The sequence below is a fragment of the Dendrobium catenatum genome, unplaced genomic scaffold (genome assembly GCF_001605985.2).
Source record: "Dendrobium catenatum unplaced genomic scaffold, ASM160598v2 fragScaff_scaffold_489, whole genome shotgun sequence".
In the NCBI taxonomy this organism is placed as follows: Eukaryota; Viridiplantae; Streptophyta; class Magnoliopsida; order Asparagales; family Orchidaceae; genus Dendrobium; species Dendrobium catenatum.
The window spans coordinates 176,194-203,076 of NW_021318951.1; the positions used below are offsets into that span (position 1 = coordinate 176,194).

The 26,883-nt window shown below is 34.6% G+C and overlaps 2 protein-coding genes across 3 annotated transcripts in view; one reads left to right on the top strand and one right to left on the bottom strand.

Annotated features, from left to right (window-relative positions):
* LOC110109544 (protein NRDE2 homolog) overlaps nucleotides 1–15,885 on the top strand; it is a 40,483-nt gene extending 24,598 nt beyond the window's left edge. For both annotated transcript variants that reach the window (XM_020840650.2, XM_028694470.1), the window contains exons 9-11: nucleotides 2,899–3,124; nucleotides 4,202–4,423; nucleotides 15,248–15,885. In XM_020840650.2, coding sequence (XP_020696309.1) covers nucleotides 2,899–3,124; nucleotides 4,202–4,423; nucleotides 15,248–15,401 — 602 coding nt within the window. In that variant the 3' untranslated portion in view covers nucleotides 15,402–15,885. The remainder of the gene's footprint in view (nucleotides 1–2,898; nucleotides 3,125–4,201; nucleotides 4,424–15,247) is intronic.
* Nucleotides 15,886–24,500: 8,615 nt separating this feature from the next.
* On the bottom strand, nucleotides 24,501–26,082 carry LOC110109548. Its single transcript, XM_020840658.2, has 4 exons — nucleotides 25,956–26,082; nucleotides 25,670–25,839; nucleotides 25,435–25,513; nucleotides 24,501–25,115 (listed from the first exon to the last, which is right to left on the bottom strand). The coding sequence occupies exons 1-4, from the start codon at nucleotides 26,026–26,028 to the stop codon at nucleotides 24,655–24,657; spliced, it is 783 nt and encodes a 260-aa protein (XP_020696317.1). The 5' UTR covers nucleotides 26,029–26,082; the 3' UTR covers nucleotides 24,501–24,654.
* Between the last annotated feature and the right edge of the window lie 801 nt (nucleotides 26,083–26,883).

The following is a 26,883-nucleotide window of genomic DNA, read 5'->3' on the forward strand; positions in this document are numbered from 1 at the left end:
TATTTCATCATCTCCTCGAAGTTTCTAAAACGGTTTTCGATGGCTGAGAGTCTTCCCTCAATCCTAGAGTAGTTTTCTTCTACTCCGGCCTTGAGTTGTTCCATCTTGCCCTCCAACGCATCCATCTTCTTTGCTGCCATTGATTGGATTGATGTTCCAATCACAAAAACAGCTAAGAAAGATTATTTGTAGAATTCGAGAGTAAACCTAACAATGATTGATTTTAACGATTTGCCCATACAATTTTGAAAGAAAAATAAAAGGAAGTAGCACAAACAACGTAGTATTAGATAAACTCTCATAGAACATAACAAGATACAGAGTATCCTCAATTCGAGAGGAGGATCTATCTCTCCTACTTTTCTAGATGTTGCTAGAGCCTGAGCACAAAAAAACACAAGAACAAACTCAGTACAATAACAAGACCCGCCTGCCCCTCTTTAAGCAATGTGCCCCATCAATCAGCCGCCCTCTCCCCTAGTCAGAGCTTGCCAAAAATCAATGTTTCCCTTTCAAACAATGGGCCCCACAGGTGCCGACAGCTGGTTAGGCGGAACAGCAAGCCTCCGCCTACTGTAGACGAAGGGCCGGCCCAATTTGGCCGGCTGGACCGATCTATCACAATGCGTGTAACCAAAAAATCTTCAGCGCTGGACTTCTATAGTTATGATGCTTTATTTAGCTTGTATGATGATTTCTGTTCATTTTGATTATTATTATTATTTTAGTTTCATCTGTAAAAGGGTTGCTGTTTTACTCTAAATACTATTTGACATTTTGAAGGTATGCTGTTAAATGCTAATCAAGTAATAAGGCATGCAGTGTGATCCACATAAGGATTGGATGTAGGTCCATTAATAAAGCTATGAATTAATTAGGCATTTTAATTCCCCCCCCAAAAAAAAATAGGCATTTTAAACATCAGTAATCCATGGAGCAATGAGTTACAACGTAGTTATAATGGCTGGTGCTGAATCTGACAGGTTGAAAGCGTTAACACACATGGATTTATGCATGACATACATGGATTGAAAATGCACTTATGTTCTCTTTGAAGATAATTTTAATTTCCGCATACCATCTTGCAGCCTTAAGCTGGATATATGGGTGACGGAGATCTGAAAGTTTGTACTCGTTGAAAACTCAAATCTGTTGAGACTAACAAATTAGCATATTGATAATTGTTTCATCTTATTTGTAATATCTATTTCAAAGTTTTTTTATTATGTTATCTTTAGTTTTGGTTCAACTCTGATTTGATTGGTGGCTTAAGTGGACAGTTTGTGTACCAGTTGCTTTTGTTGTCTTATGTGATCCTATGAATAAATATTAATCGAGTTTATCATTTTGGGAGCCTTGCAATTTGGTTCCTGTTGCAGTAGGATGCATTGACAAGAACACGGGGACACAAACATGATACGATATAGATATAGGGTACGTCTATTATTGAAAATATTGAATACACACATACAACAAACACGGCATTATATTTTTATATTTTAAAATTAAAAAGAATGCAATTAAATTAAATGAAATAAATAGAATAAGCTTGTGTAGTTGTAATAGTGCTCATTATTTTTTATTGCACATTGCACAATACATATAGAGATACATACAAAATATCAAATTGTGCAATTTAAATAAATGATAGACAAAATCATAGCATGCAAAGTAAAACTGTATATTATTTAAAAAAAATTATTAATGATATTTTTTTATGTAATAAATTTATAGAGTTATAGCTAAAGATTATTTATTTGGAGGATTCATCTCCATTCCTTTTGATTATTTAGTATTTATTTGGAGGACCTTAAGCTTCAGCATTAGGAGAAGATGTCAATCATTGCCTCTTTGGGCTTGGGGATTGGCTTTGATGTTGAGAAGGGAGAGAATGTAGGTCACCAGACTAACAAATTAGCATATAGATTTTATAGATTGTGGCATAATTCTTGACTAAAGTATTTTCTTATGTTTTCTAAATTTCTAGCATAATTTTTTCAATGGAAGCGATCAGTGAACCATCATATGTGCAAATTTTTGCATATTTTCTTGTTTACTTGTTGCATAAACAATTTGTAGAGTGATTGATTTTATAGTTGTTGAACTATGAATTCCTAATCTTGATTGATTTAGTTTAATTTATCGCAATATTTAGTTGTATTAGAATTCCTAGATAATTAAGCATAGTATGAAGTTTTCAAATAAAGTTCATTTAAATGAATTAATATCCTTTGTAAATAAAATATTAGACTCCAGATTATTAGAGATAACTAAGCAGTATGCATCGCCATATAGTGGACCATCAGTACCAAAGCCAAAAAAGTTTTCATGATCATTTAGTTGTATTAGATATCCTAGATATAAGGCATCAGGCATCAATGCGTTTAGCTTTTGCAGTTATCATCATATTTGGTGTTATGCCTATGTTAACCTTTGGGAAGATCTAATCTGCTAGTTTTGACCTATCACCATCTCTTTCCTTTGCTGACCTTTTGACCTAGTTATGGGTCCCAACTTGTCAAGTACCTCTTTCGCTATCTGCTCTGCATGTGCAGAACACTCCATTCTATTATGTATTTAGTACGTTACTTCTATCACCATGGCTGAGCTAAGGTTAGAGGATAAATTTAAACAGCGCCTAACATAGTTGAGCTTTTCTTTTTCTTTTTTTTTTTTTTTTTGGCCAACAAACATCCTTATTTGTCGCTCTTGACTTTCCTAATATCTTCAACTATTGTATATTAAGAAACATTCATATGCTTCATCTTTGTTACATTGCGATGTGTAGTATGAAATAAATCATTCATTTTGGATTAGTTTGATTTGTCATCTTTTTTTTTTTTTCTATTGAATTTTACCATCTTAAAATAATTTCTGATTCATGTTATATGCCCTCAGAAAGAAGAAGTCATAGTTTGCAGCTTGAATCTTTGTGGATGCACTATTTAAGAACACTTAAAAAATATATCAAGCAGTTAAAGTTCTCAGGAGTGTGGGAAGTCGTAGCACAGAGCTTACAAATGTACCCTTACAATCCAAAAATTTTTAGTACCATGGTGGAAGTCAGTTGTCTTTTCACTGCCAGGCACAAAGTTCGACAGTTGTTTGATGAATATATGCAAAGGTAGATTTATATCAAATTCTTATTTACTTTTTTGGAATGCTTACAACTGTGCCAACCTAGAGCAATGTTTAAATTCTCCATTGTAATCTGGAGGTCATGAATTCTAATCACAGAACTCTACAATACATGCCTGAGGCTGCATAGAACACTCCTTAAGAGACCTTACATTAGCTGGACCTTCATTTCACCCTTTTTTATTATTGGAATGCTTTTATATGTTTTTTTAATCTATTCAACACACATTCAACATCTTAAAACACAAATTTGTTTAGGTTTCTTAATCTGAGTAGAAAGTAAAGTGTCGCTTAAATTTAAGTGTTATATTCACATATTTTCGGTTTCTTATGCATTTCCTTAGTAGTGTATTATAAATGTGCAAAAAATTTATAAATAATCTATCAATCAATATCGCTCAGGTAAACTAAATGCATATAATAATTGATGTACATAATTTAAACAAATGAAAAAAAAACACAAATCACAATAAAGCATGTTCATTAATATGCTATGATATTCTAAACTTGGCAGTAACATTTTGCTAACAGAAACATAGCGGAAAAGAAACATAGGCTTAATTCAGTTGCTTTGTAGTAGAGAAGAAATTACATTGTATTATTAACTATTGCACACTCCATAGCACATTAGAAGTATTATTCTGGAAAATTATATATATATATATATATAAAGAAACACTTATAATCTATAGAAATAAGAAAAAAAAATATTTTATCTGCAGTGTGGTTTTGGAGTGATTTTTCTTTAGCAACCTAGCTGCTTTATAGCTTTTTTTTTAATATATTTTCTGTGTGCTTTAACTAGAGTATCTAAGTAAGCATGTAGTCTTCATATAATTAGTAAAATGATATCTGGAAGTCCTTAAGTGACAAGTTCTGCAAAAAATTATTGGTTGATCATTCAAGGCATTTGGCTCTCTTTATCCATATTTGTATCATTCCGCTCTAATATTTGTCGTTCATCTTTTTTTCTGTAATGTGGATCAATTTAACTAAAATCTTACATTTTTTTGGGAAGGGAACTCTATATGGATCATAATTCTTAGTAATTTTTTTTTTGCAGGAAACCATCTGTGATTGTATGGCTCTTTGCATTGGCATTTGAATTAGGTAAACCTGGAACTGAACATAGAGTTCACGGTTTGTTTGAGAAAGCACTGGCAATTGATAAATTTCAGAAGTCGGCACTACTTTGGCGCTGTTATCTAGCTTATGAAACGGACATAGCATGCAATCCTTCTGCAGCCAGGCGGATTTTCTTCAGGGCTATTCATGCCTGTCCATGGTATAATACTCTAAATTGAAATGAATGTTTAATTCTTTACTTTCGGTCATCTAATAAAAAATTGAATGGCTCTCTTATTTTACTGATATGATTGTGTCCAAGAAATATTCCATAAAATATTTGGCTGTATGCACAACTTGTAATTAATTTTTACCACTTGGAAAACATTATAGCTAAATGGTGCTTTGATGTAAGCTATACTACAGTTAGTGAATCATGAAATTCAGTTGATTAATTGTTAAATTCAGAGAATTGGAGAGGAAAAAGGCTTAGTTATATTACACAAAACTATCCATATTTATAGATTTACATAAGATATCTTGAATTATGGAGGTCAACTTTAGAGTCTAAAGATTTTCGCTTGAGTAGATCTAAAACTGAATATATGGAGTGTAATTTTAATAGCAATAAACCTAGTGAGGGGATTGTGACTTTGGGCGATCAAGTCATTAATAAGAGTACACATTTAAATATCTTGGATCTATTATTCAGAGTGATGGTAAAATAGATGGGGATATTATCTGCAGAATTCAAATTGGATGGTTGAAGTGGAGGAATGCATCGGGTTTGTTGTGCGATAGAAAAGTCTCCCTCAAGCTTAAGAGAAAATTTTATAAGATGGTGGTGAGACCTACAATGCTTTATGGTGCCGAATGTTGGTCATTGAAAAAGAAGCATAATACTAAGTTAAGTGTTGCAGAGATGAGAATGCTTAGGTGGATGAGTGGCTAGCTTTTACCCTTAGAGTTAGGATACGAAATGAGCATATATGTGAAAAGGTTGGAGTAGCTCTAGTGGAAGATAAGATTAGAGAGAGTCGCCTTAGATGGTTTGGTCACATTAAACGGAGGCCTTTTGATGAGCCGGTTAAGAAAGTTAACGTATTGGATTTGACTTATGTTAAGAAAGGTAGAGGTAGACCTAAAAAGACTTGGTTAGAAAATATTAGAAATGATCTTTCTTTATTATATTTAAATGAGAATTTGACTTTTAACATGACACAATGGCGAAAAAGGATTCATGTAGCCAACCCCACGTAGTGGCACAAAGGTTTGATGTTGTTGTTGTTGTTGTAAGATATCTTAATAAGGAAAAAAGCATTAGAGAATAATGCCTAATTGTACTAATATAATCCTTCCTAAATCAGCCACCCAAATAGGGAAGGAAATCGACGTGATCCAGGTGAGCCTCCCACGGATCCCCATGCTAGCCATGGGATCAAGGGCTAAGGGACCGCTGAGATTTAACAGCGTGATCCAGGTGAGCCTCCCACGGACCCCTCATGTTGGTTGTGGGATCAAGGGCCAAGGGACGATTAAGGATTTTTACACTCCCTCTCAAGATGAGGAATATAGATATGTCATTCACAGCTTGATAATTAGTCTAAAAAAATTAGAGTTATCAGTCTCTTGGTGCACCATAGAGTCCTCTATTTAGTCAAACCTTTGAGAGGAATTAGCTTTAGACATTACGACAACAAAGGATAGTGATGAAGGCTATATCAATCAAGCTTGCAAGGTGCAGGGAAGCAATGAAGGCTGCGTTGAGTAGTAGCTCTCAAGATACCAAAAATCACAATAAAGGCTGGTGGTGGGACAATAGGGAAGGTGGATTAATTATCCTTCGGGTCCGTCTCCTTGATTCTCAAGGGAAGGTCAACAATGAAGGCGTGCCAATATAAAGAAAAATAATGTATTTAAGGTTGTGACAAGCTGCAGGGACAACAACAGAAAAAAATGTCTCAAGTGGCTCAGCACTCGACATGCAGATCTCCTCCTTGTACGATCGAGCTAGCCTTCAGCCTAATGCAAATCAGTCGTTCGACTCCACTCGAATAGACATCTGCTCGATCGGCCCCGGGAAGTGAAAACAAAGCTTCTGGTAACACACAAAGAACAGATTGCTCGGCTTGACACTAGTGCACTCAGAAGTCGCAGGCGCATATCCCTTGCACAATCGTTTTGCTCGATTGACTCCCAGGTCACACGAATTTCTTGGTTCGCTCTGCTTCACATTCACAGTGAGTCGCTCAATCCTTCTTGCTCCCTCACTCCGTCCTCTTTTTCACTCGATTCAGCCCCCAGGCCCATACGAGAGACTCCCGTCTCCGCTTCTTCTGGCCGTAGGCATGAAACATATGGTACAAACTATTTGATCCGCTTGACTGTTATTCGATCTCCAATGGCAATGAAGGCTGCTTGCTCCTCTCCGCTTCCTTCAATTCGTATGTCCCATTGATTCTGGCAATGAAGGCCGGTGGAAGGCCCAATATTCCTCAAATTCCAGTAATGAAGGCCAGTGGAAGGACAAGTATCCTCAAATCCAGTATTTTTCAGAATTCTGGTAATGAAGGCCTGCGGAAGGCATGGTGTTCCTCAAATTATGGCAATGAAAACCAATGGAAGGCCCAATATTCCTCAAATTCCAGCAATGAAGGCCGGTGGTGGGTACCTATATTTCTCAGAATTCAGACAATGAAGGCCGGTAGTGGGAATCTATATTCCTCATATTTTCAGCAATGAAGGTCGGTTGCTCCTCTCTGCTTCCTTCAATTCAAGGCTTTGATACCATGTTAAATTTAGAGAATTAGAGAGGAAAAATGTTTAGTTTTATTACACAAAAGTATCCCTATTTATAGATCCATTCAAGATATCTTAATAAGGATACAAATCATTAGAGAATAATGCATAATTATACTAATATAATCCTTCCTAAATCAGCCACCCAAATAGGGAAGGGGATCGGCGTGATCCAGGTGAGCCTCCCATGGATCTCCATGCTAGCCATGGGATCAAGGGCCAATGGACAACTGAGATTTGACAACGTGATCTAAGTGAGCCTCCCACGGATCCTCATGCTTGTCGTGAGATCAAAGGCCAAGGGACGATTGAGATTTTTAAATGTTAATTCTAGCATTAATGGTAGTTGTTTAGCAACCTTTATCCAAAATGGTGCTGAAACCGGAGCAAAAGTGAAGCGGGGGAAGTAGATTTGGCAGCCTAACCTTGCTTGTGTATTTATCTGCTTAAGGTCACAAGTCTACTGAAAGAGAAGAATCTCCGATAAGATGATTTGAGAATTATGAAGTCTCAGCTCCTATTGTTGAATGTCACGCCTTGCTGCCTTAGCCTCGCCCTAAGGTCTGGACCTGTCAACTACATGGGGACTGACCCACTATTGTGGTCCCCACACTCTTATGTTCCTCCTGAATCATAAATCCTTGACTCCTGCAGCTTACTCACCTTGCTTCCAATCAAATTTGTGAATGTAAATAGTATTTATGACGTGGTTCATGTTACTTTTATCATTTATTAACCTTATTATTATCTTGCATTAATAGGCAAAGCATGTTTAAATTAACTTTGCTTATTATTTAGAATTTTCTTTACACATACAAGTACAAAATAAGCGTAGGAAATACTTTAACGATAATAAGATAGGTGAGTTCAAAAGTCATAAGTTAGTTGAAAAATCATTTTGGGGATTCAACAATTTGAAACATGATTTTCGGTTCATCAATGTTAAAATAATAAAATTATAGATCAAATTCTTTAAAATTAATGTTACAACTCGATGAAGATTAAGACACTATTTGAGCCATTAAATGTGCATTTACTTGAGTTCTATTTTAAACATGATGTGGTTAAGAATGATTTTTACAAATACCTTTTTCTTCTAATAGGATCTTTTTTATTTTTATTTTGCTATTGAAGCTCTTTTTTTACTTCCAATTGCCGATTCTCTTCATCCGTTGTCTTATTGCTTACTAATTTCGAAATGTTCTATTTAAGGAACTTACACTTCAACTTATAGGCAGATTGTCAGTTACGCGAGAATAAAACAAATAATGTACTAGATGTGAAATTTTCATAAACATATTCTTCAGTTTGATCAAACTGTGCAATGTTTTGGAAAGAAATTTACTTGCAATTTGACTTTTTTTTTGTTGAAATTTCCATGTTCTGAAATAGTTATTTAATCAAGGAAAAATGAACAAAAATTGTTTGTATGTGAGTATATAACGCAAGGCCCAAGAAAGCTCCAAAAGAATAAAGCTATAGTTCACCTTAAATTGGCCTTGCTTTTTATATTATTATTCATATAGAAAATTTATGGGCCCAAGGAAACTACTTCATGGAAGAGAAATCACTACATGCCTCAAAATGAGATGAGCAAGTGGTAAAATCACAGTGCTAAAATCACAACTTGGGGTTGAATGTAAATTCGACTAGGGGATTTTAGGAATAGTGCTTACCGGTGTGAGGGAGAATTGTGCGTGAGAGCCTGAGAGTGTTTCAATGTACCTCTAGTTCCCTGCTTTTTCGTCCGTTCCTCTTCCCACTTGAAAAACTACTTCCTTTTTTTTTCTCGTTCGAAATGAAGGAATTGTCCAAGTCGAATAGATGTCATATGAATTGCCTCTTTATTTGAATTTTTTTTTTAAATTAGGAGGGAGAGTTAATTATTTTATCTCTAATTTAGACATTCAAATTCCAATATTTAATTAATTACTTTTAATAGATATAGAGAGCAAATTTTAATGAAATTGGTAAGTTAATTGAGCTAATTTAATTTATATTTTAATCTAAACTGGTGTAAATCAAACTATTTGATTTGATTAATGTTGGTTTAACTTTAATTGACTCGGATGAGTCAATTTGGGCTGATCGAAGCCGCCGCCGTTAAATTGAACTTGAATCGAGTCGATTTAACTCGATATCGTGTCAATTTGCGTCGACGTGTCTCGATCCATGCCGATTAAATTTTGATCGCTTTGAGATGAGTCAATTTAGCTCATATTACATCAAAATTGGATAATTCTGATCTAATTGACGTAGATTAGGTCGGTTCAATTAGTATTTGATCTGGTTTTGTTTAAGTGAATCTAATTCTGATTGACTTCAAATGGCTCGATCTGACATCCAATTAATCCCAAGTAAACGTGAGATGGGTTATGTAGTATTTATAGAACTTGTCGAGTTCAAATTGAATTTGAATCGAGCCCAAATAAACTTAACGACGTTCAATTACACTATCACATTTGGAATTAAATTGGATTTGGTGAAGTTGGGTTCAATTTGAGTTGAATTATGGGGCCGAGTCAGTGCTACGTCATTGGGTGTCCACCTGAGTGAAATCCTATTAGTGAACATGTCTATGCTATGCTTGGAAGGCCTAGGCACTAGGATCAACTCAAGGAAATCGATCTCCTACAAAAATGAGATACCCTTAAGGAGCCCAGCAAAGCTATAGTTCAATATGAAAGGAGGAATTAAGGGGAAGTTATTTAGGGAAGTTTTAATTTGAATTGAAGGAAAAGAATTCTAATTTTGAATTTAAATAGGAGAGGAAAATTAATTAAGGCAATAAATGAATTAATTGGTGTTTTAATTTCAATTTGAATTCAAAATAAGAGGGAAATAATTAAAGCAATAATGCTATTTGGGAGGGAAATAGGAAAAGCTTATTTAATGTTAATTATTAATTTTTTATGAGGGTGATGGGTATTTTGCTTGTTTGTTGGAGTTTTCTTCTCGAGGGCTTCCTAGCGACGTCTAGTTTGTTTGGTAGAGTCGATCTTCCTCTCTAATTATATATCACTTGTATCTTGTCTTTGCTTTAAAGTTATAATAAAAAATCAGCTATCGTTGGAGTATTTCTACAATTTTTCTATTGTTCTATCATATTAGATCCACTACACGGGAGGAACTAACGAAGGGAGAAACCATTTGTGTATGGATGCGAGATCGAGAATGTTAAAGATGCCAGTCTCAGGATGGGGTGTATCGGGAGGAGCGTTACTTTTCTATGAATGGGCTAACAAAAGACGAAAAACTTATGGTGGTGGGCCTATGTTTGGAGGGGAAAGCCCTAGCTTGGTCTCAGTGGAGGGAGGTTAGGTATCCGATCTATTCATTGGGGGAATTTTAAGGATTGTTTGTTGGAATGAACCTCCACGAGCAGTTCTGTGCTTTAACTCAGGAGGGGACAACCATGGAGAGGGGTGCAGACTTAGCAGATTGGCCCAATAGAAGCTGAACCTAGGAGAGGGGAATCCCCCCTCCCCCCCCGTGTGGGGCTCAACAAAGCTATAGTTCATTATGAAAGGAGGAGAAATTAAGGAGAAGTTATTTAGGGAAGTTTTAATTAGAATTGAAGTCAATAATTCTAATTTTGAATTGATATAGGAGAGGGAAATTAATTGGTGTTTTAATTCCAATTTGAATTCAAAATAAGAGAGGGAATTAATTAAGGCTGTAATGTTGTTTGGGAGGGAAATAGGAAGAGCTTATTTAAGATTAGTTATTTTGTTATGAGGGATATAGATATTTTTCTTGTTTGATGGAGTTTTCTTCTTGAGGGCTTCCAAGCAGTGTCTAGGTTGTTTGGGAGAGCCAATCTACCTCTCTAATTGTAGATCACTTGTATCTTGTCTTTGCTTTGAAGTTATAAAAAAAAAGAATCAGCCATCGTTTCGAGTATTTCTACAAATTTTCTATTGTTCTATTGCTTCTTTCATTTCTATGTTGTATCTCTTTCCTAATTTGTATGTAATATACCTGGCTTTGATTATTTCCTTATAAATGATTGTATAGTCTATATTAATCTCCACTTCTTGCACAAATGTACACCAATAAAAACTACTACAATTTTCACATTTTTTTCCATTTTGTTTTTTAGTATTTATGATATCGGAGTAGTAAAATGATCCTTAGACTGTTGTTAGTAGAGGATTACTTGCAGGAGAGGGGCAGGGTGTTAGAAGAGTTGAAGAAGCATCTATTGAGAACCCACCAGTTTATGAAGAAACAAGCTGATGGGCACAGGAGGGACATTCTGTTCGAAGTAGGAGATGTGTTTTTGAAGCTCCGATCATACCTGCAGAAGACTATCGCCAACAGGAGGAATGAGAAGTTGGCCCCAAAGTATTTTGGACCATTTAAAGTTTTGGAGAAGATTGGAAAGGTAGCATATAAATTGAAATTGCAAGCCGTAGCAACCATACATCATGTTTTTCATGTTTTACAACTTAAAAGGGCAATTGGGGAGCATGCCACAAGTTCTGAGATACCAGTAACTTTAACAGAAGACTTGGAGGTAATACTAGAACCCTTCGAGTTACAAGGGGTACGCCAGGGAGGGGGACGAGTCAAGTAGGTATTGATCAAGTGGAAGGATCTTCTAGATTATGAGGCGGCATGGGAGCCTTATGAGAGGGTAAAACATCAGTTTCCCTCTTCCCACCTTGAGAACAATGTAGTTCTTTGAGAAGGCGGTATTGTTAGGTCGGTTCCTGAACCAACCTAGCCAACCCCACATGGGCCGGCCTTAGTGTACAGGAGGCGAGCCAAACCGCCTCCCATGTGACCGCCCAAGCCATAGGGGCCCACGCCCCTATTTAGTGCTGCCCAAAGATAGTTGGGTCAACTATTTGAATTAATCTATTTTTGACAAAGAGGTTGGGAGGGTCCACTATTTGAATTAATCTATTTTGGGCAAGGAGGTTGGGCGGCTAAGGCTATGAGGGAATTTGTAATTAGAAAATTTATGCTATAAATAAGTATGAGTGGTAAGGTTAGGGAATGATTGATTATTGTTTTCTCTTGGAGTCTTTTTGGGTGTCTTGGGCTCTAGACTTATTGTCTAGAGATTTGGGAGAGAACAATCCTCCTCTCGAATTGAGGATCAATTGTATCTTTTGCTTTATGTTTGCTTGCTTTATTTTATATAATAAAAACTATTGTTTGGAGTTTATTTCATTGGTGTATTGTATATTTTCTCACTGTTTGTATCAATTTATTGTTATGGTTGCTTGCGAACTCAAGTATTTCCGATAGGATTACTTGCAAACTCAAGTATTTCCTATCACATTCCTTTCACACCAAGTCTATTTCACAATTTAGATATTCCTATTATATTTAGAAAGGAAAATTAAATAAGTACCAAACACCCTATCGTGAATTTCTTTTACTATGAAAATTTATTAGAATGCCATAGAGCACGTCTTGAATCTTTAATCGTTTTTTCCAAGAACTATTCATGAATCATTAAATACAATAACAACATCAAGCCTTTTTCACACTATATGGGGTCGGCTACATGAATCTTTTTTCTCTATTGTGTCATGTTAAGAGTCAAATTCTCATTTAAATCTAATAAAGGAATGTCATTTCTAATATTTTCTAACCAAGTCTTTTTTGTTTTACCTCTATCTTTCTTAATATAAGCTGAATCTAATACATCTACTTTCCTAACCGGGTCATCGAAAGTCCGCTGTTTTATGTAACCAAACCCTCTAAGGTGACTCTCTCTAATCTTATCTTCCACTAGAGCTACTCCAACCTTTTCACGTATATACTCATTTCTTATCATGTCTCTAAGAGTAATGTCACTCATCCACCTGAGCATCCTCATCTCTACAACACTTGACTTAATATTATGCTTCTCTTTTAATGGCATTGCAGGTCTTACCACCATCTTATAAAATTTTTCCTAAGTTTGAGATGGACTTTTCTATCACACAACAAGCCCAATGCATTCATCCACTTCAACCATCCAACTTGAATTCTGCTAATAATTTCTCTATTTATTTCATCATCACTATGAACAATAGACCCAATATACGTAAAACATGTCCTCTTATTAATGACTTGATCATTCAAAGTTACAATCCACCCACTAGATCTATTATTACTAAAATTGCACTCTATATATTCAATTTTAAATCTACTCAAACGAAAACCTTTAGACTCTATGATTGACCTCCATAATTCAAGGTTACCTTCAATTCCCTCACTTGTCTTATCAACAAGAAGAATATCATCAGGGTTCAACCTCTTGCAAATGTCTAATGAGAACATCCATGACTAAAGCAAAAAGATAAGGGCTTAAGGTTGATCTTTGATGTAATCCAACTAAAATAGGAAAATACTTGGTCAAGCCATCTTGTGTTTGAACACAAGTAACAGCTCCTGCATACATTCAGAAATCATTAAATAATCAAAATTAAAAAGTAGCTATGGTGGAAGAAATGAATGATCTAGAAAAGAATAACAAATTGAGTATTGTTGATCTACCCAAAGACAAGAGGATCATTGGATGCAAATATGTGTTCACAATAAAATGCAAACCTTATGGAGCTATGGAAAGCTACAAAAACAAGGCTTTTAGAAAAGGGTTTTTTCAGAACTGTGGTATATAGACTACCATGAGACCTTTCGCTTCTGTTACCAAAAGTAATTCTATCATAATACTTCTATCTCTTGCAATTAATTCTAATTGGTCAGATCATTAACTTGATTTTAAGAATGCACTTCTAAATGGAGGCTTGCAATAAAATGTATAGAGGAGTCTTCCTTCCATATTTGAGTAAAATCCACGAAAGGACAGTATCTAGATTGACAAAAATTTTGTATAGCTAAAATAGTCTCCTGGAGTATGTTTTGAAAGATTTGGCAATATTGTTTGGGGACCTGGTTTTTAACAAAGTCAAGCCGAGTATACATTGTTGTTTAAGCATTCTAAAATGGTAAAGTAGCCATCCTTATTGTTTATGTTGATGATATATGATGAATTCATTAAAATTAGTAACTTGAAGAAAAAGCCTGCGATCAAATTTGACATTAAAGGCCAAGGAAAGATGAAGTATTTTCTCAAGATGGACTTTGCCTGATCCAAGAAAAGTATTTTGATCAACCAATGCAAGTTTATTCTTGATTTGATTAAAGAAATAGAGATGATTGGTTATAAAGTTGTATAAACTCCAATCAAGCCCAGTTTACAATTAAAAACAGCTGCCGAAAATGAAGCAGTAGACCGTGGAAGCTATTAAAAAGTAGTCAGAAGATTAATCTACTTAACTCTCGACTAGACATTGCTTATTTTGAAGATGTATCCTGTATCTTGAGATAACTTTAAGGGACTTCAGGGAATAAACTCTTGTTTCAAAACAGAGGTGATCTGAAGGTAGAAACCTGCATATATGCTGATTGAGCATGGGATATCAATGAAGAGATTTACCTCTGAATATAGTTCTTTTTTAGGAGGTAACCTGATTATTTGAAAAAGCAAAAAATAAATGGCATAGCTTTTGTGAAGTGTTGTGGATAAAAGACTTCCAGAAGATTTAAAGTTTTCACCCCAATATCTATCAAAGCCTATTGTGATAATAAAGCTGCAATCTCTATAGCACATAACTCTGTTCTAAACAATAGAATACAATATGTAGAAGTAGACCGACACTTTATCAAGGAGACGCTTGACAGTGGTGTGATATGTATGATCTACATAGCCACAGCATATCAAATTATTGACACCTCACTAAAATACTTCCAAATCACAATTTGACTATTTGATTATCAACTTTTCATGAATGATATATTTATACCAACGTGAGTTTGAGCATTGATTGTCACACTTGCTGGCTTCGCCGCCTCCTAATATCTGGACCTGTCAGCTATGGGTGGTTCCCATAGTCTAATCTCCTCCCAAATCAGGAATCCTTACTTCCTGCTACCTTGCAACCAGTCAATTTGTGGCCTAAGAACACATGGACTGATGACTTATGGGTTAATTGCTTTCCTGATTTGCATGTAATATAATAGGCTTTGATTATTTTCCTTGTAAATGACCTAAAGTAAAAGTCTATATAAACCTCCACTTCTTGTATAAACATAAAACAACAAAAAACTGTAGCAGCTTTTCATCTCTCTTATATTTTCTTTTTAGTTTTTATCTATCATAATAGAACTTGATTAAATCTTATTAATTGGTTTGTATGGCTTTGCGGTTATTCTTGGATGCTAACTTTTATTGTTTAATCAGGTCAAAAAGGTTATGGCTTGATGGGTTTCAGAAACTAAGCTCGATATTGTCCGCAAAGGAGTTATCGGATTTGCAGGAAGTCATGCGTGACAAAGAAATACACCTTAGAACTGACATCTATGAAATCCTTCTACAAGATGAAATGGAGGTATGATGCGAACCTCATTTTGGTACTACTTCACACTGTATAATAATACTGGCGTATCCAGCTTTCCATAAAGATGATATAGTGATCTTGCTCGGTTGTGAAAAATTGTTACTTTGTCCAGCTTTTGCACAAAAAAGATTTCAACCGCCTTTTTATTATATGGCCCGGCATATTTTTAGGCTTTTGCAAACGCACCAACAAGATACCTTGATTTGTGTGCAAAGTTGAAAATTGTTGCATACAATTATTTTGTGTAAACACTTTCAAGGTCTTTTTTTACCAAAAAGAGCATTATTAAATTCTCTTATGGAAGGCCACGTAGATGAAGCTATGTATTATTGTCTTGCATAAAATATTCAACCTGCAACATTTTGTAACAATGTGGCAATACGTATATCATAGAGCGCAGTTCAGTCTCTCGAAGGTATGAGCTCATTGCCACGAGTCATAGCAAGACAAGTTTAATGTGACACGCCTTTCAATCATCTCATTTCATCGTTTCCTTTAACATTTATATTGAGGAATAAGTATATTTTTATTTGAATAAGCATTTTTTTTAGCGTGCTGCAATTGCTAAGTTTGTAATATATTAGCAAGAAATTTGTCATTATTAATATCAATATTAGTGTTATCCTATTCATTTGTAGTTGATTTTATGAATTTTTATTTTCATTTATCCTGTTAGGCTTCGTTTGAGGCATTTTTCTTAGTACTTTCTAAAGCAATTTTTTAGTAGAAAAATCTCTTGAAAAAAATAGTGACAAAAAATTTGTCTCAATTGAGAGATTATTCTGTGCGGACACCGGATGGTGCAGAGGCCAATCAAAACGTGTCACGTCACCTGATACACAGCGGTACCCAGCACTGATACCAAGTAAAAAAATGATGTGGCCCGTTCTGGTTGTACGCTGGACGGCATCCGGCGTCCGCAGAGAATAATTTATCCTCAAATGAAGCCTTAGTATTGTTTAAGATGTTACCCATCTTTTATTCACATTATCTTAGATATATCTCTTGCTTCCAAAATTTTTAATACTGAATTTATCTGTTCTACTTGTAAATACTTAAACAATCTAACCTTATTTTTAATTGTGGTAACTTGACATTTGAAATATTTCTTCAAAATGTACTCGTCTGCTTAAAAGTAAATGTAGAACCTGAAGTGCTGTCGTGCTACTTGTTCCTATAATTTTTCACTCGCCACATTCTTTAGCCATTTTTCATAGAACTGTATTCTGCAAAAGAAGAGTAGCATTTCGATTATCTCAGTTGCGTCATTTGATTGCACCTTTAGAGTTTAGTTTGTATGAAAATGAATGTCTGAGATCAAGCTAAATTTTAGGCAGAAATTCAGCAAGTGACGAAAATGCCTTTCCTAATGATACTGAATCTTGCCTGCCTTGTCTTATATAACCTGCCAAGCCACCGTTGCTTAGCTTGGTTGGGTGAGTACGGTTGGGAACCCTCTAACCCGTGCTCGATTCTCCTCTAGATGTACCGCCTCTTAAGTGGGGCCCAATCAAATGCGGGCCACGAGATTTTAGGCTGCGTGCCTCTTCTAGATCAGTCGATGATTAGTTGCGCCGCCAAGCACCCTTTCGAGGGTGGCAGTTGGTGGATATCTCGTTCCTCTCTCTCTATATATATATATAACCGGCAAAAAAAAAAAGAAATCATGAAGCATAATAGGAAGTCCTGCTATGAAAGAATTTCATACCATTGTTCAAATACATTCTTGTTTGATAAAATGTAGAGTGGGCTCTAACTTACAATTGGAAAAACTCTCATCAACGCCAAACTCAACTTTTGTGTAATCCTGTACGATTACTTGTCACTTTTAGTTGGAGTGATTGAATTTGGTGTGGTCATTGCCTATTATTGAAAAAGAGAACTGCTACAGTAGAGAGAGAGAGAGGCGAACACATGCTACTGCACAATGGATGATCTCCGTTTGCTTTGCTTAGTTTATTACTAGGTGAAAGCGAAGTGGAGTTCACTTCGGTAGGTGTTATTAGTGGGAGCACTGTAGCTAGGAGTAGGTAAGGTTAAATTCAACCACTTCAGCTTTTTTTAAGGGAAATTACGCTTTTAACGAGAAATTTCCGTCTGAGACTGATTGCGACTATTGATGGATAGTTAGACTGCATGACCTTTAATCTGAAAGAAATCTATCTTCTTTTTATTGCCTCTTATTCAGCTTAACTCCTTTCTCTCTCTCTCTCTCTCTCTCTCTCTCTCTCGTTTTTCACTACCAGTCTGCAAACTTCCATCTGCCACTACAACAGCTAAAGGCTGATTTATCCCTGAATAACTGACGTGCAGGAAAGACTCTGTCTCTCTCTCTCTCTCTCTCCCCCCATCTATGTATATTTTCTGAATTTGAAATCGTACTCAAAGCATAATCAAAACTATCAATCACTAGCTGGCTAGCTCTTAGACTTTTTATTATTATATAAACATTTAAGTGCATGGCTTAAAAAACAGTTTTCTTCACTTATTGGTCCATGAATTGAATTCTTTCACAGCTGTTAAATTAGGATTCGTTTTCAGTTCATTATTTTTTTTATTTTTCAAATTTTAAAAAATAAGTAATAACATAGTTTTGATATTTGATTTTTCATGTTTTTAAATCATACACCGGTGCTATTGCAATTGCAATTAAAAATAAATTATTGATCATCGTTTCCATGGACAGAAACATCATCCATACACTTACAAAAACAAACCAAAAGATCTAAAACAAATATAAGCCATCACACCCTTCTGATCATAAAATTTAATTAGCTATAATAAGCTTATAAAACTTGGATCATCTAATCAGCCCTTAAAAATAATATTAATTAGAAGAAGAAAACTGAAGGAGAGGCGTATATAGAGAGCAGAAAGTCCGTCTGCCATGCATGCTTTTCACCGGAAGTAACGGCCATGTGTGCCTATGGAATACCTAAAGTGTAGCTGCCTTCACTGCAATTTTTTTTCACGTTCTGTACTAACTGTTCGCCCACCAAGCACGCATCACGATGAATTTAATCATGTTCCCATGCCCTCTTATTTATTTTTTCAATTTTAATTTTCTACTTTAGCCAGCTTTCATGTTCATACTATCACTCTTATTTTCAGTATAATTAAATGTTCGAATCATATTCTGTTCAATGGCTTGAAGTGAATATATGCATCTTATTGAGAGTAGAAATTATTTTGTGCGGAGATTTAACGTAGAATGTTGTATGGAGATCAATCAAAATACGTCATATCAGCGGTACTGAGCCACGGTACCGAGCGGTATCGAGCACAGGTGTGACGTGGCATATTCTGGTTGGTCTCCAAATAGCATTCGGCTCCCGCACAGAATAATTAATCGTGAGAGACAGAGAGATCGCTAAATGTACAAAGTAATATGAATTCAATTTGCAATTCAATAAAACTTAGATTCGTCTCTCTAATTTTATAAGACATTTATTTATTGAGTATGATGCAAAATTTTATATTTCAATAATCTCTATTTTTCACATAATATTCAAAATAGTCAATAAACACATAACACGGAAGGGTTAATTCTGAGAATAATAGGCAATTTAGTATGAAATTAAGTTAATTTATAAACAATATAGAAATGAATTTCTAATAAGAACATGGCATTTCTAGCAACTCACAACTTTTAAATTAAAATATCCTCTTTCACTATAATCCAAATCATTTTAGCCCCCAAAACGGTATTTCTCATGGAAATACATAAATCTTAAACAAGGAAGTAATATAGCGTGCTTCATTTCTAGATCCACAAATTTTCTCCCTATGCTCAAAACCTCTCTCAATTGAGCATTATATAATAAAAAAATGATTTTTTTTTCTCTAAAAAACTCTCTAAAATTAAGAAATAAGTGGACATTTTATGAAAGAAGCTTATTGAAAAGGTTGATTAAGGCAATCTTAGTTTAAAATTTTAAAGATTTTAGATTTTGTTTGGAACAATTTTTTTTTCAATACATTCTGAAACAAAGTTTTAATTAAAAAAATGCTTAACTAAAAATAATTTTAAAAAGTATTAAAAAATTATTCCAAAGGCAAATATGTATGGTGCTGCTGTCAAAGGCACTGCAAGAAAAATCAAAAGCAATAAATTATCTTGTAGTCAAACGTAGGCATTGACCATGCAAAAAAAAAAAAAGATGAATTATTTTTGTGCGGAAGTCGAATGCATTCCAAAGCCTAATGAAAATGCACCACGTCACCCCTTACTTGGTACTGCGGCTCGGTACTGTTCGGTATCGAGCTCGATACTGGATGGCTTGGCTGCACCTGATTTGCCTCTTGACGGTAAGTTGTCTTTTTTTTTGTGTACCGTGGCTATGTTCATGGTGATGTGACATGTTCTGATTCGCCTCCGAATAATCTCGCACAGAATAATTTCTCCTAAATATGAAGGCATGTGTCTCTGCAATATTTTTTAAATGATAACACAATTATACATCTCAAAACATTCTAGATTATTGTTGTTGATGATTAGAATATACGCGACGATAGAGTTAGAAAATTTTCATCTCAGCGTTGTGCGGATATCTAGCACACAAACATAGGAGAAATAATAACACCATAATTTTTACATGGAAACCGCTGGAAAGGGCAAAAACCACGGGGCCACACCCAGTTGAAATGATTCCATTAGTGTTTGTTTGAGATACAAGAGGCTGACTCGTCCTTAAAATTTAGGACGATCAGATTACAATGCTTCACTTTCGGATTTAAATCCAATTACAATGTCGGGCAGAGTTTCGGCGTCACTTAGAGATCAAGCTGAATTCCAACGTCGTTCGGAAGTCGAGCAGAATTCCTGCATCGTTCAGAAGTCGAGCGAAATTTCGGCGTCACTTGGGTGTCGAGAAGAATTCCGGCGTCACTCGGGCGTCGGGCAGAATTCCGGCGTCACTCGGGTGGCGAGAAGAATTCCGGCGTCATTCGGGCGTCGGGCAGAATTCCTACGTCATTCGGAAGCCGATCAGAATTCCGGCGGCGGTAGTCGATGTGGAGTTTTTTCCCTCCTAATCTTCTTCTCTTCTTCTTGCCTGGGTCCCCCTCTCATGAGAAATGGGGAGTCTATTTATATATATTCTGGAGTGGCATGACTTGTAAATAGGTGAGAGATCAGGGATAAAAAGGGAGTGGTCGGATGGACGGACAATATTAAATCTGTTGATCGTGTACCGTTCGTCAGGCATTTGAAGGTCTTAATAATGTCGGAATTCGACGATCTTGGGCTCGTTGGATTCCTCTCGTTGAGACGCTCGATTTGACTATAAGCACGTTATGTTTGGAAACCGATTGGTAACTCCAATTGTGGTTTGAATTTTTCAACAGCGCTTCGGGTCCTTGATTTGGATTCATTTGGGCTCCAATTGAGTTGAATTTGGTGTCGTTGGGTTTGTATTTCTGAGACGCTCAGTTTGTCTATAAGTTCGCTGAAATTGGAGTTCAGGTGATCTCGGATTTAATTTTTGAAATTTCCAGCTTGATTTTGCCTCGAGATTCGTGCCTGATCAAGATAGTTTTTGGATGATATATCAATTGTAAATAGACCCTCGTCCTGTCTATAAGGCATAGACTCTCTATTCGACTCTCTAGCCTGGCCCTTGAGGAGATCAATGCAACTGTAAGGAGGACTGTAGGTGGGTCGAATCAGGTAACTGTGGGTTCATCAATCCTTCTAGAAGCTTCGTCTACGAGCAAACTATATATCATTCATGGGGACATTGACCTTGTATTTGAGAGAAGCTAGATATTGGTTTTGTTTGGTATAATTTTTTACTTTTATTTTTTACTGTTCAAAAAAAATTAATCAAAAAATTGTTTTTGAAAATAGTAAGAAACTGTCACAAATGAAGTCATAATTATGCTATAATAATAATAATAATAATAATAATAATTAGCATTCTAATATACAAAGTACTCGTATGGAAAAATTTTCATGGATCGAATTCTGTCAAGAAGTTAAAGAACAAGTCCGCTCCTTCACCCCAAGCAAAATAATAATTTTAAAACATGATAATTTTTTTTTAAAATATGATTCGCATTAAAGAGTGCTTAATGGTCATATGACTAAAAATATTTTTGATTAATGATAATTAACTACTTTATTATAAAAATGTAATTAAATTTTTAGCCATACTATCTATATTCTCAATTTTCTTTTCTAAATATGACTATAAAATTATAAATATTGATTTTTTTTTTTAAGAAGCTTTGGTGTATAAAGTAAGACTTAGGCTTCATTTGGGACAGCTTTCTTACTGCTTCTTAAAGCAGCTTTCTAGTTCAAAAATTTTAAATTTTGAACTAAAAAGCTGCTTTAAGAAACAGTAAAAAAGCCGTCCCATGGAATCACTTTCTTACTGTTTTTTAAAGTAAAATTTTAATTATTTTTTTTTAAATCATTTGAAGATATTTTAAATCATATTTTTTCAAAAGATCCTCTTTAAGTTACTATGCTCTTAGGTCGCACAGTCATTTGTCTGTTCGTTGTAAAGAGACCTTTCGTGATCACAGAAATAAAGGTCAAATGTTAAAAAATTAGCTATTTAATATAAATGAATTAAATAAGATCATTAATTTATTTTGAATCTTAATGATAGAATTTAAATTTGAACTCAACAAATCTAAGAAATTTTAATTATATTCAAATAAATTATATTGTATCATTAATATATAATTTATTTTAAAATAATTATAAATATTAATGAATTTATTTTAAATTTGTTGCAATATAAATTATTGATATGTAATATTAATCTTAAAATAACTTTAACAAATTTAAAATTAATTCATAAATAATTTATGATATTTTTTATATAAAAACAGGATAAGCGAATCAGGCAGACATAAAAACGACAAAAACACTGAAACAGTACAAATGGTCTCAATTATTGTGAGATGATTCTTGCCTGTACTAATCCTTTTCATTTTTTTTTTTTGGGAATATCTTTTCATTTTTTCACGTACATAAAAAAAAAAATCTTGCTTGGCCTATTTCCCCGCATAACAGAAGAATTAGCTTAATTTTTAAGAAATTAAGATAATTATTCTGTGCGGATGGGTTAAGTGACTAATTAGAATGTGGCGCATTCTGATTGATCTCCGAACGATATTCTGCGTCTGTTCGCGATATTCTGCGTCTGTTCGGTCTGTGTACAAATAATTTATCCTTTTGAATGACTAATTTTTTTATAAATTTGATTCTAAATTTGTTATGAGAAAAATAACTTTGATTTAATTATTTGAGACAGCTTTCTTATTATCTTACTTTTTCATACTGCAATCATAGTTTATATTTAGTCATTATTTTTTGTTACTCTTAAAAAAAAATTATATCACTAAATTACTTTCTGCAATAGGTTAAAATTAAATATTATTTTCTCTATAATAATTTTATAAAATAATAATAAATTCATCCCAAATAAAACCTTAATTACACTAGTTGTAAAAATTAGCTTTTAATCACAAATTTTTTTGAAAAAATAGCAAGAAATAGTAGCCAAATAAAATTATAATTATTGTCTGAAAAATCAAATCAGCAAAAAAAAAATTCTCAAAGAGGCCCTTAATTTTGCAAGGAGTACATTAATGTGAGACTAGCCAGTTCATGTCGTTTTATTTAAATACTTTGAAGCTTAGTGTGAAAAAAAGGAATTAATCGGCCACCAGCTTAGTAATTATTCGAAGCGAGCCATGAAAAATACTTTGCATATCAAATGTTATATTTTTGAATGGCCTGTCAGGCTGTCACCTTAATACAGAAAAATCGCATATTACCGACGAATTTTTTCGAAGGCTATCCGACGGCTTTGTTTCTGGTGAGCTTTCCGTTAATATTTGCCGCTGGAAAACCGTTGGAAATAAATTGCCGGTTTTAGTTTACTATGCGGTTTATACCGGCAGGAAAAATTTGCCGGAAAACCTCATTACATCTGGAAATTTGCCAAATTCCGCCCAAAAAACTCGCTAATAATGACTGATTTTTCTGTAGTGTCTGCTCCAAGAAACTGATATAGAGTGACTGAATGGCCAGCAAATAATTCATTCTAATCACGTGAAGAATATACTTTCCATAATAGGATTATCAAGAAGAACGTGAACACCCAATCTGTCTCCAAACTATAATAGTTAATTAATTAGGTAATTATCTTCTAATTTGATTCTAATGATTTAAAGGCAGCTTGCTAAAGCTCGAAGGAGAGAAAAGAAAAATATCCAGGCTCGAACTTTTAATGCGCCAAATCGATTGTAATCATTCAGAATGATATTTCAACTTTTTCAAATGTTCAAATCTCTTCTCTTTAGACTACAAAATCAGTTCTTAGTTCTTATATTAAATTTTTTTTTTTTTAAATTTGAGTATGGTCATCATGATATTCGTTTTTTTATATATGAAGTAGGCATATATGTGTTTCTCTTAGAAAAAATTGCTATTTAGGGCTGGTTTGGTTTGGGATTGAAATTATTCTGTACAGATAGAGACGCCATCAGGAGGCAAATCAGAAAATTCCACGTCACCCGTTTACTACGTACCAGGTGATGAGACGCGTTCTGATTCGCCTCTAGATGGTACGGTGTCCGCACAGAATAATTTTTCGTTTTGGAAATGCTTTAATGTTTTATAAAGATGATATTAATGAAGTTGTTGTGGAAAAAATAATTTTTTAAAAAACTATTATGAGTATTATAAATAAATAAATAATAAATATATAATTAAGTGTTATTTTCTAATTAAGAATTCTCGTGATTTAAAATAGCTTATTATCATAAAAATTTCAAAAATGCAGCAAGAAAATAATAAACAAATAAATTGAAATTATGAACTGAAAAATAAAACAGAGAGAAAATTTTCTCAAATAGAACCTTAATTTAATGACAACCAATAAAGACAAAGTTCAAAATTTTAATCATCTTTAGCTAATTTGACTCTAGTGAGCCTTTTTACTTCAAAATTTTAATTATATGGAGAATTTGATTTGAATCGTCTTCAATTATCATGATAATTAAAAAACTGAGTTCTATTAGTATTAAAATATTAAAAGCTTCAAATATTGAAGAGTATGTTACCTTTCATGCATGTTCATCAGCTAACATAAATTTATATCATATAAAACCACTACAAAGATACAAAATTACATATATATCTCTACAATTCACTTAATTAGCCATCTATCCCCTGTACAAAAGATCATAATTAACTAAACTAGCACGGAACAAAAAAGCCATCGCTTCATCACCCTCTTGTTCTTATAATAGTAATACTCCCCCTCCCCTGTGTATGAATCCTTGTGAGTCCCACGACCGCCTTGCCGGAAAGCCCCGGCCCGCCGCCGACGTCCGGCACACAAGGCATGCACTTAAACTCGCCCACGGGATGCCTCACCGGCCTCATCGGCCGCATCAAAAGCCTCTCATTAATCTCTGCAAGAGTCACTTCTCCTTCATCAAGCCCTGCTGGCTTCAAAACTGTGAAAGGATAAGCCACTTTCTTCTTCCTCCTCTTCATTGTTCTCTCTCCGTTTTCTTCTTCTTTTTGCTTCGCAGTTGAGGAATCATGAGTAATCATCTTCTTGGGTAAAATGGTTGAGTAGATCTCGTGCGAAGAAGAGGATGGAGAAGAGAAGAGTGTTTCTTTTTGAGCTTTTGCAAATGTTTTCTCTGTTTCTTCCTCCCAGAAGTTGAAGGTGTTCTCGTCTGATATCATAGTAATTAAGCTAATTAGATTTCTTTAATTATGTTAATTATCTGTTAAATATGTCAGACAGCTCAGCTTGAATTCTCAAACGATGGTTCGTTAACTTTTAAAAAAAACTTTTTTATATGCAATTCGAAAATTACAAGCAAATTCTAATGTTTGTTTATGAAATTATACTTCTACAGGAAGTGCGTCGTGTGCAAATATTAAGGATTTCAGGTAGGAAAGAGTAAGATTTGAGACCAAATTTGCATTCATCTTTTACTACAGTAGATGTCCGCCTGAATTGACCGGAGAAAAGAAAGATGAAGGGAGAACCTGAGACAATACTGCTTTCTTGAAACAAGGAGTCCAAGTCTCCATAGGTATTCCCAGCACAATTTGAACCCCAAAACACCTGTTATAAATTGTAATTAATTGTTAATAATAATTACAAAAACTCAGGAATAAAAGATATGAGAAAATTTTCCTAATTTGTACATTAAAAAAATAATTGTTTTACTTTCATAAATAAAATAAGTAAATTGGATCACATTGGTGTGATAATTATTACTTGAAGAAGCTCTTGGATGTCTTCAGCGGCGGTCGGCGCCACCGTCATCATTGGAGGATCGTAACTGAACGGTGAAACTATTCGTCGCCGCTTGCACCTCTCACTCCATTCCACCACCGCATCTTGCAAGTAACCAGTCGACTCCGACGACGACATAGGAGACTCCATTTCTAAACCATAATTAACAATATTATATAACTTAATCAAATAATGAAGATGGAACTGAAAGAAACTAAGAGAAAAGTTAATTAAGAGGAAGACAATTAGGAGAAACATGAAAATTTACCCAGAGAAAATGGCTGATGGAGAAGATGATCTCCAACTCCAAACGCAAGGAAATAATTCTCCATTGCCATCATCTCTTTTTGTCTCTCTTGTTCTTCTCTGTCACTCAGCACAATTTGTTGGGGCTCTTAAATAGGAAAGGCGTTTCAAAAAGCTGAGGTCCCTTAGATGATTAGAAGCACTCAGTCAATGGCAAAAATGAAATAAAAATACTAATTTAGAGGGACCAACCAAAGAAAGGAAAAGTTTGCTGGCTTGCTTCTGTTCTTTCTCGTGATTCGTTATGTTGCAGCTTATCTTTCTTTTATTTTTTATTTTTTTCTTTCTTCTCGGATAAATAATAAACCTTTACAGGAAAGCTTTTTGTTTGTTTATTTTATTAGGGGGTACTATAATGAAATAATGCGCGTGATAAAATGTGATATTTTTCGTGTTTGGGAACGGGGAACTGAATAATTGCAAGGCTATGATGTTTTTCGCGTTGCATGAGAAGGAAGGACGGAGGGCTGAGAGGAACGTATTTAATTATATTTTTGGGCTCCATATATTGTAAAATTCAAATTTTGTGCTGTGGTATATATGGGCACGCAGAAAAGTGCCCAAAGAAGGGGACCAATGATCTCAATCTCATGATGAGGTGTGAATAATGTGGAGTCGTTTGATTTGCTTATGATTACTGATTAATATGGGTAATTATCATTAATCGATTGATGGATTATCTGTTGAATTATTGTCTGCTAAGGCTTTGGAAGTGAAATCATAAGAGAATAGTGTTATTTTTGGTCAATATATAGCGATTGTTAAGATTTTTTATAATTTATATTATTCAATAACTATATCCAAATTCTTTCTTCTAGGGGTGTCAATTTCGGGTCACGGGTCGGGTTCGGGTCGAACCCGAACTGACCCGGGTGGAAAACGGGTCGACC